General features: G+C 37.1%; 1 protein-coding gene across 3 annotated transcripts in view; it reads right to left on the bottom strand.

Moving 5' to 3' along the window:
- Positions 1–17,940, bottom strand: part of ANKS1B (ankyrin repeat and sterile alpha motif domain containing 1B) — a 1,192,652-nt gene that overhangs the window by 483,225 nt on the left and 691,487 nt on the right. For 2 of the 3 annotated variants that reach the window (XM_065888049.1, XM_065888050.1), the window contains exons 13-14: positions 14,727–15,316; positions 12,608–12,680 (exon numbers count right to left, since the gene is read on the bottom strand). In XM_065888049.1, coding sequence (XP_065744121.1) covers positions 12,608–12,680; positions 14,727–15,316 — 663 coding nt within the window. The remainder of the gene's footprint in view (positions 1–12,607; positions 12,681–14,726; positions 15,317–17,940) is intronic. The other variant, XM_065888051.1, reaches the window with a different exon arrangement.

Raw genomic sequence — 17,940 nt, 5'->3', positions numbered from 1 at the left:
GCCAGCTTTTAGTTTTATTGATCTTTGCTATCATTTCCTTCATTTCTTTTTCATTTATTTCTGATGTGATCTTTATGATTTTTTCCTTCTGCTAACTTTGGGGATTTTTTGTTCTTTCTCTAATTGCTTTAGATGCAAGGTTAGGTTGTTTATTTGAGATGTTTCCTGTTTCTTAAGGTAGGATTGTATTGCTATAACATTCCCTCTTAGAACTGCTTTTGCTGCATCCCATAGGTTTTGGGTCATAGTGTTTTCATTGTCATTTGTTTTTAGGTATTTTCTTTACTTCCTCTTTGATTTTTTCAGTGATCTCTTGGTTATTAAGCAGTGTATTGTTTAGCCTCCAAGTGTTTTATTTTTTCACAGATTTCTTCCTGTAATTGATATCTAGTCTCATAGCATTGTGGTCGGAAAGATACTTAATATGATTTCAATTTTCTTAAATTTACCAAGGCTTGATTTGTGACCCAAGATATGATCTCTCCTGGAGAATGTTCCATGAGTACTTGAAAAGAAAGTTTATTATGTTTTTTTTGGATGGAATGTCCCACAAATATCAATTAAGTCCATCTTGTTTAATGTATCATTTAAAGCTTGTGTTTCCTTATTTATTTTCATTTTGGATGATCTGTCCATTGGTGAAAGTGGGGTGTTAAGTTCCCCTACTATGATTGTGTTACCTTCGATTTCCCCTTTTATGGTTGTTAGTAGTTGCCTTATGTATTGAGGTCCTCCTATGTTGGGTGTATAGATATTTACAATTGTTATATCTTCTTCTTGGATTGGTCCCTTGATCATTATGTAGTGTCTTTCTTTGTCTCTTGTAATAGTCATTATTTTAAAATTATGTTGACTGATATAAGAATTGCTACTCCAGCTTTCTTTTGATTTCCATTTGCATGGAATATCTTTTTCCATCCCCTCACTTTCAGTCGGTATGTGTCCCTAGGCCTGAAGTGGGTCTCTTGTAGACAGCACATATACAGGTCTTGTTTTTGTATCCATTCAGCTAGTCTACGTCTTTTGGTTGGAGAATTTAATTCATTTACATTTAAGGTAATTATTGATATGTATGTTCCTACTACGATTTTCTGAATTGTTTTGGGTTTGTTATTGTAGGTCTTTTCCTTCTCTTGTGTTTGTTGCGTAGAGAAGTTCCTTTAGCATTTGTTGTAAAGCTGGTTTGGTGGTACTGTATTCTGTTAGCTTTTGCTTGTCTGTAAAGGTTTTAATATCTTCATCAAATGTAAATGAGATCCTTGCTGGGTAGAGTAATCTTGGTTGTAGGTTTTTCTCCTTCATCACTTTAAATATATACTGGAACTGCCTTCTGGCTTGCAGAGTTTCTGCTGAAAGATCAGCTGTTATCCTTATGGGGATTCCCTTGTGTGTTATTTGTTGTTTTTCCCTTGCTGCTTTTAATATTTTTTCTTGGTATTTAATTTTTGATAGTTTGATTAATATGTGTCTTGGCATGCTTCTCCTTGGATTTATCCTGTATGGGACTCTCTGTGCTTCCTGGACTTGATTAACTATTTCCTTTCCCATATTAGGGAAGTTTTCAACTCTAATCTCTTCAAGTATTTTCTCAGTCCCTTTCTTTTTCTCTTCTTCTGGGACCCCTATAATTCGAATGTTGGTGTGTTTAATGTTGTCCCAGAGGTCCCTGAGACTGTCCCTCAATTCTTTTCATTCTTTTTTCTTTATTCTGCTCTGTGGTAGTTATTTCCACTATTTTATCTTCCAGGTCACTTATTCGTCTTGTGCCTCAGTTATTCTGCTATTGATTCCTTCCAGAGAAATTTTAATTTCATGTATTGTTGTTCTTCATTGTTTTTGTGCTCTTTAGTTCTTCTAGGTCCTTGTTAAACGTTTCTTGTATTTTCTCCACTCTATTTCCAAGATTTTGGATCATCTTTACTATCATTATTCTTAATTCTTTTTCAGGTAGACTGCCTATTTCCTCTTCATTTGTGTGGTCTGGTGGGTTTTTACCTTGCTCCTTCATCTGCTGTGTGTCTCTCTGTCTTCTCATTTTGCTTCACTTACTGTGTTTGGAGTCTCCTTTTTGCAGGCTGCAGGTTCGTATTTCCCATTGTTTTTGGTGTCTGTCCCCAGTGGCTAAGGTTGGTTCAGTGGGTTGTATAGGCTTCCTGATGGAGGGAACTAGTGCCTGTGTTCTGGTGTATGAGGCTGGATCTTGCCTTTCTGGTGGGCAGGTCCATGTCTGGTCTTGTGTTTTGGGGTGTCTGTGACCTTATTATTATTTTAGGCAGCCTCTCTGCTAATGGGTGGGGTTGTGTTCCTGTCTTACTAGTTTTTGAAATAGGGTGTTCAGCACTGTAGCTGGCTGGTCGTTGAGTGGAGCTGGGTCTTAGCATTGAGATGGAGATCTCTAGGAGATTTTCGCCATTTGATATTACTTGGAGCTGGGAAGTCTCTGGTGGACCAATGTCCTGAACTCGGCTCTCCCACCTCAGAGGCACAGGCCTGATGACTGGCCGAAGCACCAAGAGCCTGTCATCCACACGTCTCAGAATAAAAGGGAGAAAAAAAGAAAGAAAGAAAGAGGAATATAAAATAAAATAACATTATTAAAATAAAAAATAATTAAAAATTAAAAAATTTAAAAAGTAATTTAAAAAAAGAAAGAAAGAGAGCAACCAAACCAAAAAACAAATCTACCAATGATAACAAGCACTAAAAACTATACTAAAAAAAAAAGTACAGACAGAACACTAGGACAAATGAAATGGTAAAAGCAAAGCTATATAGACAAAATCACACACAGAAGTATACACATACACACTCACAAAAATAGAAGAAGGAAAAAATATATTGTTGCTCCCAAAGTCCACTGCCTCAGTTTGGGATGATTCGTTGTCTATTCAGGTATTCCACAGATGCAGGGTACATCAAGTTGATTGTGGAGATTTAATCGGCTGCTCCTGAGGCTGCTGGGAGAGATTTCCCTTTCTCTTCTTTGTTGGCACAGATCCTGGGGTTCAGCTTTGGATTTGGCCCCACCTCTGCGTGGAGGTCACATGAGGGTGTCTGTTTCCCGCCGAGACAGGACGGGGTTAACGTAGCAGCTGGTTCAGGGGCTCTGGCTCGCTCAGGCCGGGGAAAGGAAGGGTACGGAATGCTTGTCAAGCCTGTGGCGGCCGAGGCCAGCATGACCTTGCACCAGCCTGAGGCACGCTGTGCGGAAGTTCTCCCAGGGAAGTCGTCCCTTGATCACGGGACCCTGGCAGTGGCGGGCTGCACAGGCTCCCAGGAGGGGAGGTGTGGACAGTGACCTCTGCTTGCACACAGGCTTCTTGGTGGCGGCAGCAGCAGCCTTAGCATATACCATGCCCGTCTATGGGGTCCGTGCTGATAGCTGCGGCTTGCGCCCGTCTCTGGAGCTCCTTGAAGTGGCGCTCTTCTTAATCTCCTCTCCTCACGCACCAGGAAACAAAGACGCAAGAAAAAGTCTCTGGCCTCTTTGCCAGCTCCAGACTTTTTCCCCAACTGCCTCCCGACGAGCAGTGGTGCACTAGACCCCTTCAGGCTGTGTTCACGCAGCCAACCCCAGTCCTCTCCCGGGGACCGACCTCCAAAGCCCGAGCCTCAGCTCCCAGCCCCCGCCCGCCCTGGTGGGTGAGCAGACAAGCCTCTCGGGCTGGTGAGTGCCGGTCGGCACCGATCCTCTGTGTGGGAATCTCTCCACTTTGCCCTCTGCACCCCTGTTGTTGTGCTCTCCTCCGTGGCTCCGAAGCTCCCCCGCTCCGCCACCCTCAGTCTCCGCCCACGAAGGGGCTTCTAGTGTGTGGAAACCTTTCCTCCTTCACCGCTCCCTCCCACTGGTGCGGGTCCAGTCCCTATTCTTTTGTCTCTGCATTTTCTTTTTTCTTTTGCCCTACCCAGGTATGTGGGGTGTTTTTTGCCTTTTGGGAGCTCTAAGGTCTTCTGCCAGCGTTCAGTAGGTGTTCTGTAGGGGTTGCTCCATATGTAGATGTATTTCTGATGTATTTGTGGGGAGGAAGGTGATCTCCATGTCTCACTCCTTCCACCATCTTGAAGCTCCTCAATAAGGTTTATTAAAAGAGCTGAGATGCTTCGTAGAAAGTCACTTTTGCATATAAAAACAAAGAACTTAAATATCTTACACACCTCTATCAATTAAAATACGCATTTATTACATTAATATATTTTAAAAGCAATGTAAATTGAGGATCTGGCAATATTCCTAGAAGAATCTAGTTGAAATACACATAGTTGAGATTTATTGATCATTTGTCCTTAAGAAATTAAGTGGAAAGTTTTAAAGAAGGACACTCTGCCAAAGAATAACCCATAAAACAAAAGATAAAAGCATGAGTCATAGAATTATAGAGTTGGAAAAGATACAGTCCTACCATTTATTTTCAAATTAAGAAACTTAGGTCCATTGTGAGGTGTTATTTTCGAAGTCACACAGCAAGTTAGTTCAGTGGTGGGAGTAGTAATCAGATCAGAACTCTCTTCCTCACTGACGGTGAACTTCACCAATGCAATTTTGTTTCACAGATTATAAAAATAAGGTAAAGCCATGATTGTTGTTAAATGAGAAGAAGCTGCAGAGAAATGTATATAGCTTGATCTCATATTTTTAAAACATAAGCAACATCTACCTATTATCTATCTATCATCTATCATCTTTCTGTTTGTAATTGCATGAAGGAAACTGAAGAAAAGCGCAAGTATATACTCCATGTTAACATTGGATATTCATAGGAGTGATAAAGCGAGGGGGTAAGAAAAAAAGTAAGAAAACAGAGTTTTCTGAAATGGTAACATGAAAATGAAGATTGCAAAATTCTATGTATAAAATTATTAATACATAAAAATTGACTGTGCACATAGACAAAGGCTAGAAGGTCACTAGAATATGTACACAGACCAGGACATGGACAAAAGAAAAAAAATCATTTGATCGGGGTTGGGTTATGGATATATTAAAAATTTGTGTTGTTATTTAAAAATAGTTTTTGCAGTAACAAAAACTAAAAATAAATCAAATGAATCCCCTTTCTGCAACCACTGAAACACACCTATTTTAACTTAGAACTAATAAAAAGACTTAATCACGTATTCAATAAGGTGTTCACTTGGCAAAATTTAATCACCACTGATGGCTATAACATTTATATGTTTTACATATAAGTGTTTATGTATATGTGTTTGCATATTTGTGACTGCATAAATTTCAATTTGTTTACCATTTTATTTATTTACTAAATTGGCATATACTTTCTTCTAGTGAATGATGTAGACAATGAAAATATAAGTAATGTACACTCACTCTAAAAATTTCGGAAAATTTAGGAGAGCAGAAAATAAAAATCACTGATAGTCTCACCCAGTGATATTCACAGTTAATTTTTTTGCATATGTCCTTCCAGATGTTTTTCATGCATGTGTATTAAAAAATGGGATATAATTTACTTGGTTATCTACTTTTTTCACTTAGTAGTATATTATGGCTATATTTCCATGGTAGTAAATATAGATACAATGTCATTTTTAATTAGCTATTTAACATTTCATCATAAGGAATTACAGTAACTCGTTTTACAAATTTTCTATTAATGGTGATTTGGTTTGATTCTATTTCTTAAATGATCATAAACAATGTTGATATGAACATCTTTATACACACATATTTTGCTCTTGTTCTGTTGTTTCCTTAGGATACATTCATAAAAGTAATATTGCTGGGTACCACTGTTCTTAAATTTATATAACTCTCTAGAAGTTTATACTTAAGTATCAAAAATACTGGTAGATGAGAAGCCCTTTGTTACCAGAATAGTGTATCATAGAAACAACCAGTATAAGCTATGAAGTTTTTCTCATGGGTAAGTGACCCATTTTTATCACTTCATCCTTCATTGTATTTTGGGAAAACAAATTTGTATCTAAAAGTAATCATTATGATGATCCATAACTTATGAAGGCCTGTTTTCTATATTTCAAATTACTCCCAGTTATTTTTACTTCCGACTGTCTTACAAGTATGAGGTTGTTAATGGTGGACTTTGTAAAATGCACTGACATTTATATAGGAGTCATGCAACTAGTATTTTTAAAGTGTCTATAAAGGAGACTCTTTGCACTGTTTTTCAGCTTAATGGTGAATGGGCAAGGGGCTATGGTCTATCAAAAATATCAGCCATACCCTGAAGATACTCATAATATATTAGAAATAATGGGCCATTATCCATCCTTTGTTTCACTGGAAATTTTTTTAAGAGAAAAATGGATAGAAGGGACTTGAAAAAATGAGTTTTTAACAATTTGAGCTTCCCAGTGATAGAATACATTGTCTCTGGAAGTAGTGAGCAGATGTTGATTGATCATATATGAAAGATGTTACAGAAAGTATTTCAGTATAACTACAGTAGAAGATGGCACTTGCTCACCTCTCTAGGCCTCTTCTAGAAGGTTAAATATTCCGTTGAATAGAAAAAGTTTACCAGTTCTAACTATTGATACATCATAGGCAAATATTAGGCCACAGAATAACACCCAACTATTTTATACTTAAGAGAAAACAAATTTCACATATGAATATTACTTGTAATTTCAAAACCAGAGAATCTCAGCCATATTTTAGTGACCAAAATCTTTATTATGTAGGTTATTTTCATTTTTAATGACTATTTGGAATAGTCATTAAAAGATGTTAAATAAATTTTAGTGTCTGTTGTGCTAAAGACACAATTGTTTGGTTGATTAAACACTATCTCTTGATAAAGATTAGTTAACTCATGCTAGCCTAATGATTACTGTACCTCACACTGTTACATGGTTATTCTATTATTAAGGAGTTTCTTAGATTTAATCTATCTGAAAAAAAACCTAAGTTACTCAGTGAAGTGTTACATAAAATAATAATAAAAATTAATCCTCTCTTGATTTAGACAATAGTGTGCCTGTATGCTAACGTATGCCACTACCCACCTTCCCCAGTTGGTTCTATTAAAAATAGTGCTGTAAAAAGAAATAAAAATAAAAAATAAGTTATGCCTGTTGCAAAGCATTTCACAGAGAGGCTTTTATGTACCATTTTACAGTTCATGGAAAAAATATTACTGGAGGCAAGGAAAATCCTTCCTCTGAAAATAAGTGAAACCCAAGTCATTATTAGCATATGCGTTCACTTTCGGGAGGTAGGAGATATTCAGGCTTGTGATTCATTTAAATATATGACCACGTAGCCTGTGCTTTGGGAGGGCTTTGGGGTTTAAGCTAAAGCCTTCCATACCAATAGTTAGGCTTTGCTAAGGGAAAGCGGTTGGTTTTACATGTAAACACCTCAGTTGGCTCCCCATAGTGCATATGCTCATGAATTGAACTAAAGAGAAAGAAGCAAAGGGCTGTCTGTTGTTCTTTATAGTAACATATTTTATTGAAAGGAGTATGAACTTCTGGAAGAAACAACACTAGGTCTGAAGCAGTTGACTTTGACAAGTTAGCCTTTCTTCATCTATAAAGTGGGTATACGAATACCTCACCGAGTTATTTGGAGAACTGAATGCTCACAGCATCTGGCACACAGTAAGAATGGAATACAATTCAGTTTCTTTCCTCTTTGTCATTTCTCTAATAGGGCAACTCTAGGAAACTGTAAATACATTTTTTTTAAAAGTGTTCTCCTAGAGTTTGAGGAATGATATTCCCATCAGCAACCTTAGCAGGAGGACAGCTATCAGCTGCATTGGTGGCAAAGAACCTCCGGATGCAGATCTGAACTGTGTGAGTAAATATCAGGGGCCTGGAAGCAACCGAAACATCAGGGAGGAGCAGCTTCTGGGGCTGTGGAGATGTCTGCCGTAGCCACTTAGAAACAGACTCTCTTTGGGGAAAGGATCATGTGAACTCTCTCTGTTCCTGTAGACCAGGGAAAAGGTGGAGCTTAGCTCAGGAGGAGAGAACACTTACTCTGCCTTAGCGAGTCCCTAAATTCCTAGAAACTCTCCATGGAAGGTCTCTATGGCTATAAGGAACCCTGCACTGTAACCTGGCCCTCAGACTCTTGGAGGAAGAGAAGCAAAAGCTTAGAAAGCAGGGCTCTGGATTATTGTTAACTGCTGCTTTCAGAGCTATGTATTCTCCAGCAAATAACTTAAGAGTTGCTTTATCTATCCAATATAGACAGTGTACTCTATGGTAAAATCCTTTACAAATACTTTATAATTAAAATTTAGATGAAATTCATACATTGGCAAAAGTAGATTTTTAAAAGATAAGACTCTAGAATATTTCTCTTTGAATACAATTCAATCTTAAGTATAAGGACAAAAATCCCAGCCTCAAAAAATACCTTTTAACTAAATACTATTTTTTATATTCAGGTACCTGAGATCAATCTAATATAGTCCATATACCTAACGTCCTTGTAGCAGGAGATGAGTGAGGCCAGTTTAGAAATAGGAGGGTGTTTATAAGATTATCAGCCACTCCTGGACTGTAAAGTCTGGGCACTTGGTTACTTTGCATATTTGCTGTGGTGTAACAATAAGCAGATCCTGTGGAGCCAATTATTGCCTCCACTTTACTTAAGTGATTCTCAATCTCATCCAGAAGATCATCAAATTGATTCTTGGAAAGTGTGACAACATGAAGTAGTTCCAATGAATATGGTAAATTTCCTAACATGAAAGTACTTCCTTGTGATACAAAGACGATGGTTAAGAAATAAAACTTCAAGAAAGACTCCACATGAAAAAAACTTAGAATATGAAGCGTATATCTTAACTACAGTTTTTACTGATCAAAAAGAAAGATTTCCCAAGTCTCTTCCTGTGTGGTGTACACTCCAATTAGAAAGGTAAGTCATGCATACCTGGATAAGAAGGTAAGAGAATTTATATTTATTGATCACCTGCTATGTTTTAGGCTACAGTAGTACAATCGTATAATTTAACCTTGCAGGAGTCTTATGAGGTGGTTGTTAAAACTCTGAATTTATAGGGGAAGAAACTGAGATCTAAGAGGTCACAAAGCCACTGAGATGCAACATTGGGATCTGAAGCCAAATCTATCTAACCTTAAAATCTTTTCTCTGAAAAAATCCTATACATGGCTGTACACGATGACATAGAATGTATTATCATATCACATATACAGCACCACCAAAGAGCAGGATGTTCTACATAATACGAGGTATTGATATAACTGAATCCTACTGCCAACGCCAATTTATCTGGCATTTAAGTCTGATTTCAAGTGGGAAACCAGACGTTATGTTTGTGAAAACCATCCATTAATATTAGTCTGAGTGAGAACCTAAGGGACTGACCTAAAATAAATTCAGTAAATGTTATTTACTTTTATTTCTATCTTAGTCCTGGAGAGTTGGGGCTGCCAGATAAGTTTCAAACTACTGTATAATTGCTGAGGAAATTTTTTAAAAGAGAGAAAAATGATTTCTATGGGTGAAACTAGTTATACAATTCATAGAGACTGCTCAAACTTTGAGCTGGTTCATATTTTTAGGAATGAAGATGGAAGAGTTCCAACTCCCTTCCTGGTCCAATAAATATTTTGTTTACAAAAATACCTGAAATTGCAAATGCAAGCGCGGCGGGAGGAGGGCAAACTAAAACAATGAAACATAAGGGGCAACAGCATGGAAAATTTAATGCTGATCCTTGATCCATCATGTATCTCCACTGCTTATGATTTTAGTCTCCCAATCACCTTCTGAGGTTTTCAGCAACAAACATCATAAATGCTCATAAAACTATGCATCTGTGATGAAGCCAGTCGTAGTGCTTGGCTCAGTGGCCTTCCAAAACAAAACTGTAGATGCCGACAACACAATACTAGGTAAAGTACCATTGCCTCTTGCTCACTCTAAATTGAATTCCCATTGGTTTTATGGCACATCTCTTCCTCATTGTCAAGCAAAAAGAGAATACTCAGATTTCATAAAAATAATTTAGCACATTTAAATCAACGCATTCTAAAGGGACTTCCTTGGTGGCACAGTGGTTAAGAATCCACCTGCCAATGCAGGGTACATGGGTTTGATCCCTGGTCCGAGAAGATCCCACATGCCAAGGAGCAACTAAGCCCGTGAGCCACAACTCCTGAGCCTGCGCTCTAGAGTCTGTGAGCCACAACTACTGAGCGCGCGTGCCACAACTACTGAAGCCCGCGCGCCTAGAGCCCGTGCTCCATAAGAGAAGCCACCGCAGTGAGAAGCCCGTGCACTGCAACAAAGAGTAGCTCCTGCTCGCCGCAACTAGAGAAAGCCAGTGCACAGCAACAAAGACCCAATGCAGCCAAACGAACAAACAAACAAACATCTAGATTATCCTCTTCTCCTTGCCAGGGTAGCCTGGAGTTTTATGCTCTCTTTTAGTAATTACTCTTCTCTGGTACCATCTGACTGTCGGGCTTGTTATGACCTGCACTCTAACTGACACGCCACAATTCCAGGGAATACAGTAAATTTAACATGAAGGCTGTGAGACTAGCTGACATTGTAAAGTTCTTAAAAGAAGGGCTGATGTGTGGTTACCTTGATATGCCCACACTGTCTAAAACAGCATCTCCCTCATGATAGGGTAAGGGAGAGGTAAAATTTAATACATGTCTACATGTATCATACTCTACTTATATGCCATTGTATATGTCTCTACAACGATCCTACATTAATATCTCCATTTCTGTTGATGGGGAAACTGAGTGAGTTGCCGAAGATCAAGCAGCTAGTAAATAGCAGGACTGATATTTGAATTCACTTCTGTCTGACTTTTTATTCCACCATGTGATTTCCTGGCCACACTCAGTACCCAATACATTATTTGTGGAATGTCATCTTCACGGGGTTGTCTATCACTTCTCCAGTTCTGTCTAGTCTCGAGAGGGAAAAGCCTGCACCACTAAAGCTGTAATTCACAAATGGCCTAATGGCCAATTGGAATGCCACATATTATGGTCAATCACTTAGTGCATAACTAGTGTGTAATTAAGAAGTGAAAATTAAGGCGCATACAGAACCAGTCTTTGTTAATAGTAATGATGCTTTGGGGACTGAGTCTTCATCTTCATTATCACTGTAGAAAAATAGTAAATAAAGGCAGTGGGTAGGATGGTGATCTGAGAGGTGAAACGAGGGTAATTTAAGGGAAAATAATCTGTGGATTTATTTATTATTAAAATGCCCTTCAAAGGCAATTTTGCCTGAGTGGCAATTTTAACATTTGTACTTATTTTCATTATAATAAAGTTTATGATATTTTTGCAATTCTATGGTACTATCTGAAGAATTTTACATTAGAATGTTCAATGTCACCTAAGTCTTCCAACAGAGAAGCATTAAATCTCTGCTTGAATATTCTCAGTAACAGGGAACTTACTATGATAAGAAAATACATTCTTACCTTCACATCAGTCAAAAATCTGCATTCCTACAGCTTTCTTGAAATTATTCTGTAAGCATATCTGAAAGAACTATATGGCAACATACATTCTTAGGCTAGTTCTCTGGATACTGGAAAAGTCCTCAATGTTTATCAGCATTTCTGTGTGAGCGAGCTAGCTACACATGCCATCAAGCTTGTGTCACTGAAGAAATGCACACAATTTTGGTACTTTTTTTCATAATTTTTCAGTTTTTAAAATCTAAAACAAACACGTGTTTTAGAAAAAAAAACTGTCTAGTCTTTTAGGAAATTATCACTTAATTAACATGGAGCCCAGCCATATTAGAACAATTTAAGTTCATACTTGTCCCAGCATAGGAGCAAGGAGTGGGGTGCTCCTGTAAGGGTATCATTTAGACCTGAATATTCCCTTCATTGACTGCAACCCCAGATTTCAATGTCACTTCTTGTCTACCCAGGCCCAGTGCACCAGAAGAGAGCGCTTCTCCAACTTTCCTGTGCTTAAGTCACTTAGAGTGCTGTTTAAAAGACTCTGGTGACTATCAAAGGGCCACAAGGACTGTAACTGTTTACCCTATGATATATTTAGGCTTCTCTCCTGCAGACCTTAATCTTATCATCTCTACAGAAACATCAGCTATCACTACTAACTTAAAGTTTTAAATGACCTTCCACTCTTGAGCTTTAATTATAGGGAAGAAAACAATACTTTGTAAGGGTGATTGCAGAACCGACTATTTGTGAGACATGCTGCTAGGTATTCTGGGATACAAGAAGATGAATAACACACAGTTCTTGCCATACTGGAGCTTACAATTTAGGAGAAGTTGTTAATCACTTTGGCCAGGATGAATGGGACGTTTCACGGAATGAGAAATAGTAGTGTGTTGTTACCATGCTCTAGAACACTTTGAATTGCTTCATACTTAGCTCTACATAAAGTTGGACTTCATTAATGTTAACTGGCATAGTAAAATAGCACATGCGGAAAAAATCTCTCAATTTGCTAAATCAGTATAATTGACGTTGTTTAGAGGTTATAGTTGTTTGATATGAATGGAAAAAAACAATTTGTAGCTACTATTGTTATGGTAAAACATGAAATTATCTATAGACTCCTATCATTTCATAGCTAGTTCTTGAGCACATTTATTCCTTACAACATAGAGGAGAGGTTTCCTTACTTGTGTTCTCACCATTAATTTCTTCAAGTCCGCTGTTAATTCCAACATCTATGGAACTCATTATTTTGTCAATCTGTGAGAAACAAAAACCATATAAAGGAATTATTACATTCACTTATAGTGTTGCACTTTTATTTATTTTTTATTTAAAAATTTTTAATTTATTTTTATTTTTTATACAAAATTTAAAAGTTAGTTTCCATTTACAGTGATTACAAAATATTGGCTATATTCCCTGTGTTGTACAATACATCCTTGAGCCTATCTTACAGCCAATAGTTTGTACCTCTTAATCCCGCACCCTATATTGCCCCTCTCCCCTGCCACTGGTAACCACTAGTTTGATTTCTATATCTGTGAGTCTGCTTCTTTTTTGTTATAGTCACTAGTTTGTTATGTTTTTTAGATTCCATATATATGTGATATAATAGAGTATTTGTCTTTCTCTGTCTGACTCATTTCACTTAGCATACAGCATTGCATTTTAAAATACTTTCATATGCCAGAAGCATATATGCTTTTTTTTTCCAGAAGCATATATTCTTGATATTATTACCATTGCAATACAACAATTAAGAGACCGACAGAGAAGGGTTTAAAGGGAGGCAGACATCTTTTGAAATGCTTTTAGAAATACAAATTATATTTCCCTTTCTTAAACTTTCAAAATCAGCTTGCCTTTTCTTTGTATTTCCTAAAATGAACTTTGTTTGGACCTACATGGGTCAGTAAGTTAGAAATTGTGTATCCTTTAAACTCAGATGGGGAAGGAGCTGAGGATAAATTCACGTGATAATGTCTACCCTCTCGGGCATACTTCCTCTTCTGTCTGAGAGCGTGCATCTCATCTGACCAGTGAAGCATGACCATTGGAACCAAGTTCTTGTTAAATGGTTTAACCAGACACAAGCTGATTTGTAGCATGTAATCACAAGAATCTAGGCATGGAGACAACTTGATGCTAAGAGGTAAGTTAAAGGTTAATTAATCCTGCCTTGTTCCAAAAAGGATCTCCAGATGTTATTCACAGAGTTAATAAATATAAGAAATGGATAGATCTGAATAAACTATCAATCTACTACTATGGAATGTACAGGAAGATATGACTGTCAGAGCTTTAGCTATTCATGGTTTAATCCCTCTCCTCATCATCCTAGCAACCTTAGGAAGACAGCAGGTTTCAGAAAGGACAGTGAGCATTACTTAAAGGTCCCATTTTGTTCACCCTGAAACAGGTGCAGAGAGATTAAGTGATTTTCTCTAACAGCTCAATTCAGAATGTCAATACCAGAACCATTTCCATTTCTAGTTCTCAGAATACTATAGTGACCTACTGTGCTTCAAAACCTAATTCAACCAGCACAATCTTCTGAGAGACAAAATGTGACATGTTAGAATGAAAGGAAGAGTGTGGTCCATTCTTTGAAGAAATTCAAGAAAAAGCAAGAGACTTCATTACTTTATTATATAATAATGATGTCAGGGACAAAGGATGATATTTTATAACCTTACAAGGGCACTTGCTTTCTGAGTAATTCTATGAAATTAAAGACTCTGTCTTTAAGTAGAGCTTAAATTGGTGATACTGGACTGCAACATATTTTTCTTTAATGTCTCTCTAATAGTTGTAAAGGGAAATATTAAGTAATTTGTGTTTTTTGTATGGTACTTGGAGAAAGGCCAGGACCATTCTGTTTATCATCAAGATTATAAAAGTCCTTCTGAAACTATAAGATACTTTAAAGAAGGGAGATGAGCTAACAAAGCGTTTAGCAAGTAACAAAACGATACGGAGCAACAAAAATACAAACATTTTTCTCAATTTGTCAGCTGCAATGCTTGGTAGGACACAATGTGAACATTTTCTTGTACCTCATAGCTAGTTATTACTTCTGCTTGATATCAATTTCTATAGAAACAACAGATTTCCCCTCATGTGTTGTTTTCACACTCACTGAAATTATCATGTGACACCTCTAGAACCTTTCCCTTCCACTTGGAATTATATGTGTTTGTTAATTTTTTTTTCCTTTGAGAGACTTAAAAAGCTGAAAGTCCTTCCCCCAAAACCCCCTCGATGCTAAAGCCTTAAATAAGGAATAATAAGAACAAATCTTACTTCTTCCCATTCGGAAGTGAAGGATGGCGTTCTTTCAGAATTCCCTTTAGAACTGTGATCAGCAGTTGAAGATTCAGTCCAGTTAACTCCTGATGTTTTTGCATTCAAAGGGTAGGCAATGAGATCAGAATCCGATTTAGAGACACTTTTTGATAAATGCATGTCGATCAGGGCTTTTGGCAATGACCTTATTCTTCCCAGGGTACAGGCTCTCTCCACAAATCCCCCAGTGTTCACAATCCACTGGTCCCCATTCCGGGATCCACTCCTAGTTGTTCTTGTGCCAACAATGGTATGGTTTTCGAGTTGGTTGCTTTTTTTGTGAAAAATTGTTCTACTGACTACTTTGGGTTTAATTTTCTTTACCAAAGGTTCTGAGTTATTTTCTATTGGAGTCTGCTTGAAAGGCAAAGGACTATTTGTCAAACTGACTTCATCTTTTCCTTCTTCACGTTCATCTCTTTTCCCATAGAGATGAAATGGATTTTCAGGGGACTCACATGCTGGAGAGGATCCATGGAGAAGGCCTGCAAATTGCCCAGGATCATATTCTTTTGGGGGATCATTGTCCTCCTCTTGAGAGAGATCATCTGCAAAAGGGAAAAAGAAGGTAAGGATGCTTGTTTATAAAGGACTCTGAAAACCCTGATACAACTTGTGCAATGTCCAGACATTTGATTTGTTGCTACACAGTGATATCCTCACTTTATGAAATACCCATGAGGCTACAGTGCCATGTATAAAATGAATGTGTGTGTGTGTGTGTGTGTGTGTCTGTGTGTGTTTGTGTGTGTATGAACCAGATCTTCCTGAATTACTTTAGGGTGCATTTCAAAGGTATGAATCGGGTATTAATTGAGTAATTGCCCACCCTTCTCCTTTGTCCCCAGGGAATACGTTTTACATTGGATAAAATCAGGTTTTCTTAAAATGGGACACCCACGTTCAAACTCTTGGAGTAAATGAATCATTGTGCAGTAGGACATCAGGCAGGTAAATCAAGATCATATATAATGACATTCCTTTGCCCTTCTGCCAGGAAATAAATTCAAAAACAAAATCTTGAAAAGAAGTATAATTAGGAGTAATTTAAGGTTAATAGTCCTGATAGTGTTACTTCAAATATAAAATTAAGATTAATTCTATATAGATTATATGATTTAGACAAAAAGGATTTGTTCAGGCTTAAACGTAGGCAAATAATGCAATATCACTAAAAATTGAGTGCCTTTTACAAGAAACTGATGTTGAGCTACTAACACAAAGCTATCTTTCTTTCTTCTGAAATAGCATTAGTTATTTTTCAATTTCTTTAGATCTTTGAAAATGTAATGCAGAAAAGAAACCAAAGATGATAATTTTTATTCTTTATAATTTTTTTCTAAGATAAAACATAAACGTTTGCTGAGATTTAAAATACACCATGCTTTTTTTTAATGACCTAATTTGTCTTTTAAAGACATACTGTGTAAAAACCTGGCCAAAGAAATTAGCAAAGGAAGTCAGTTTACTTTTTTGATTGGTCACTTTAATATTCAGCTAAATCAATGAATTTGGTAAAGTTGCAGGATACAAAATTAATGCACAGAAATCTCCTGCATTCCTATATACTAATGATGAAAAATATGAAAGAGAAATTAAGGAAACACTCCCATTTGCCACTGCAACAAAAAGAATAAACTACCTACGAATAAACTTACCTAAGGAGACAAAAGACCTGTATGCAGAAAACTATAAGACACTGATGAAAGAAATTAAAGATGATACAAACAGATGGAGAGATATACCATGTTTTTGGATTGGAAGAATCAATATTGTGAAAATGAATATACCACCCAAAGCAATCTACAGATTCAATGCAATCCCTATTAAATTACCAATGGCATTTTTTACAGAACTAGAACAAAAAATCTTAAAATTTGTATGGAGACACAAAAGACCCCGAATAGCCAAAATGATCTTGAGGGAAAAAAACGGAGCTGGAGGAATCAGACTCCCTGACTTCAGACTATACTACAAAGCTACAGTAATCAAGACAACATGGTACTGGCACAAAAACAGAAATATAGATCAATGGAACAGGATAGAAAATCCAGAGATAAACCCATGCACCTATGGTCAGCTAATCTACGACAAAGGAGGCAAGGATATACAATGGAAAAAAGTCTCTTCAATAAGTGGTGCTGGGAAAACTGGACAGCTACATGTAAAAGAATGAAATTAGAACACTCTCTAGCACCATACACAAAAATAAACTCAAAATGGATTAGAGACCTAAGACTGGACACTATAAAACTCTTAGAAGAAAACATAGGAAGAACACTCTTTGACATAAATCACAGCAAGATCTTTTTTTATCTACCTCCTAGAGTAATGGAAATAAAAACAAAAATAAACAAGTGAGACTTAATGAAACTTAAAAGCTTTTGCACAGCAAAGGAAACTACAAACAAGAGGAAAAGACAATCCTCAGAATGGGAGAAAATATTTGCAAATGAGTCAACGGACAAAGGATTAATCTCCAAAATACATAAACAACTCATGCAGCTCAATATTAAAAAAACAAACAACCCAATCCAAAAGTGGGCAGAAGACCTAAATAGACATTTCTCCAAAGAAGACATACAGATGGCCAAGAAGCACATGAAAAGCTGCTCAACATCACTAATCATTAGAGAAATGCAAATCAAAACTACAATGAGGTATCACCTCGCACCAGTTAGAATGGGCATCATCAGAAAATCTACAAACAACAAATGCTGGAGAGGGTGTGGAGAAAAGGGAACCCTCTTGCACTGTTGGTAGGAATGTAAATTGATACAGCCAGTATGGAGAACAGTATGGAGTTCCTTAAAAAACTAAAAATAGAATTACCATACGACCCAGCAATCCCACTACTGGGCATATACCCAAAGAAAACCATAATTCAAAAGGACACATGCACCCCAATGTTCACTGCAGCACTATTTACAACAGCCAGGATATGGAAGCAACCTAAATGCCCATCGACAGACGAATGGATAAAGAAGATGTAGTACATATATACAATGGAATATTGCTCAGCCTTAAAAAGGAACGAAATTGGGTCATTTGTAGAGATGTGGATGGATCTAGAGACTGTCATACAGAGTGAAGTAAGTCAGAAAGAGATAAACAAATATCGTATATTAATGCATATATGTGGAACCTAGAAAAATGGTGCAGATGAACTGGT

This window comes from Phocoena phocoena, chromosome 11 (assembly GCF_963924675.1).
Source record: "Phocoena phocoena chromosome 11, mPhoPho1.1, whole genome shotgun sequence".
NCBI lineage: Eukaryota > Metazoa > Chordata > Mammalia > Artiodactyla > Phocoenidae > Phocoena > Phocoena phocoena.
Note: the sequence above shows the minus strand (reverse complement) of the source record. Positions and strands in the feature narration are given on the sequence as shown.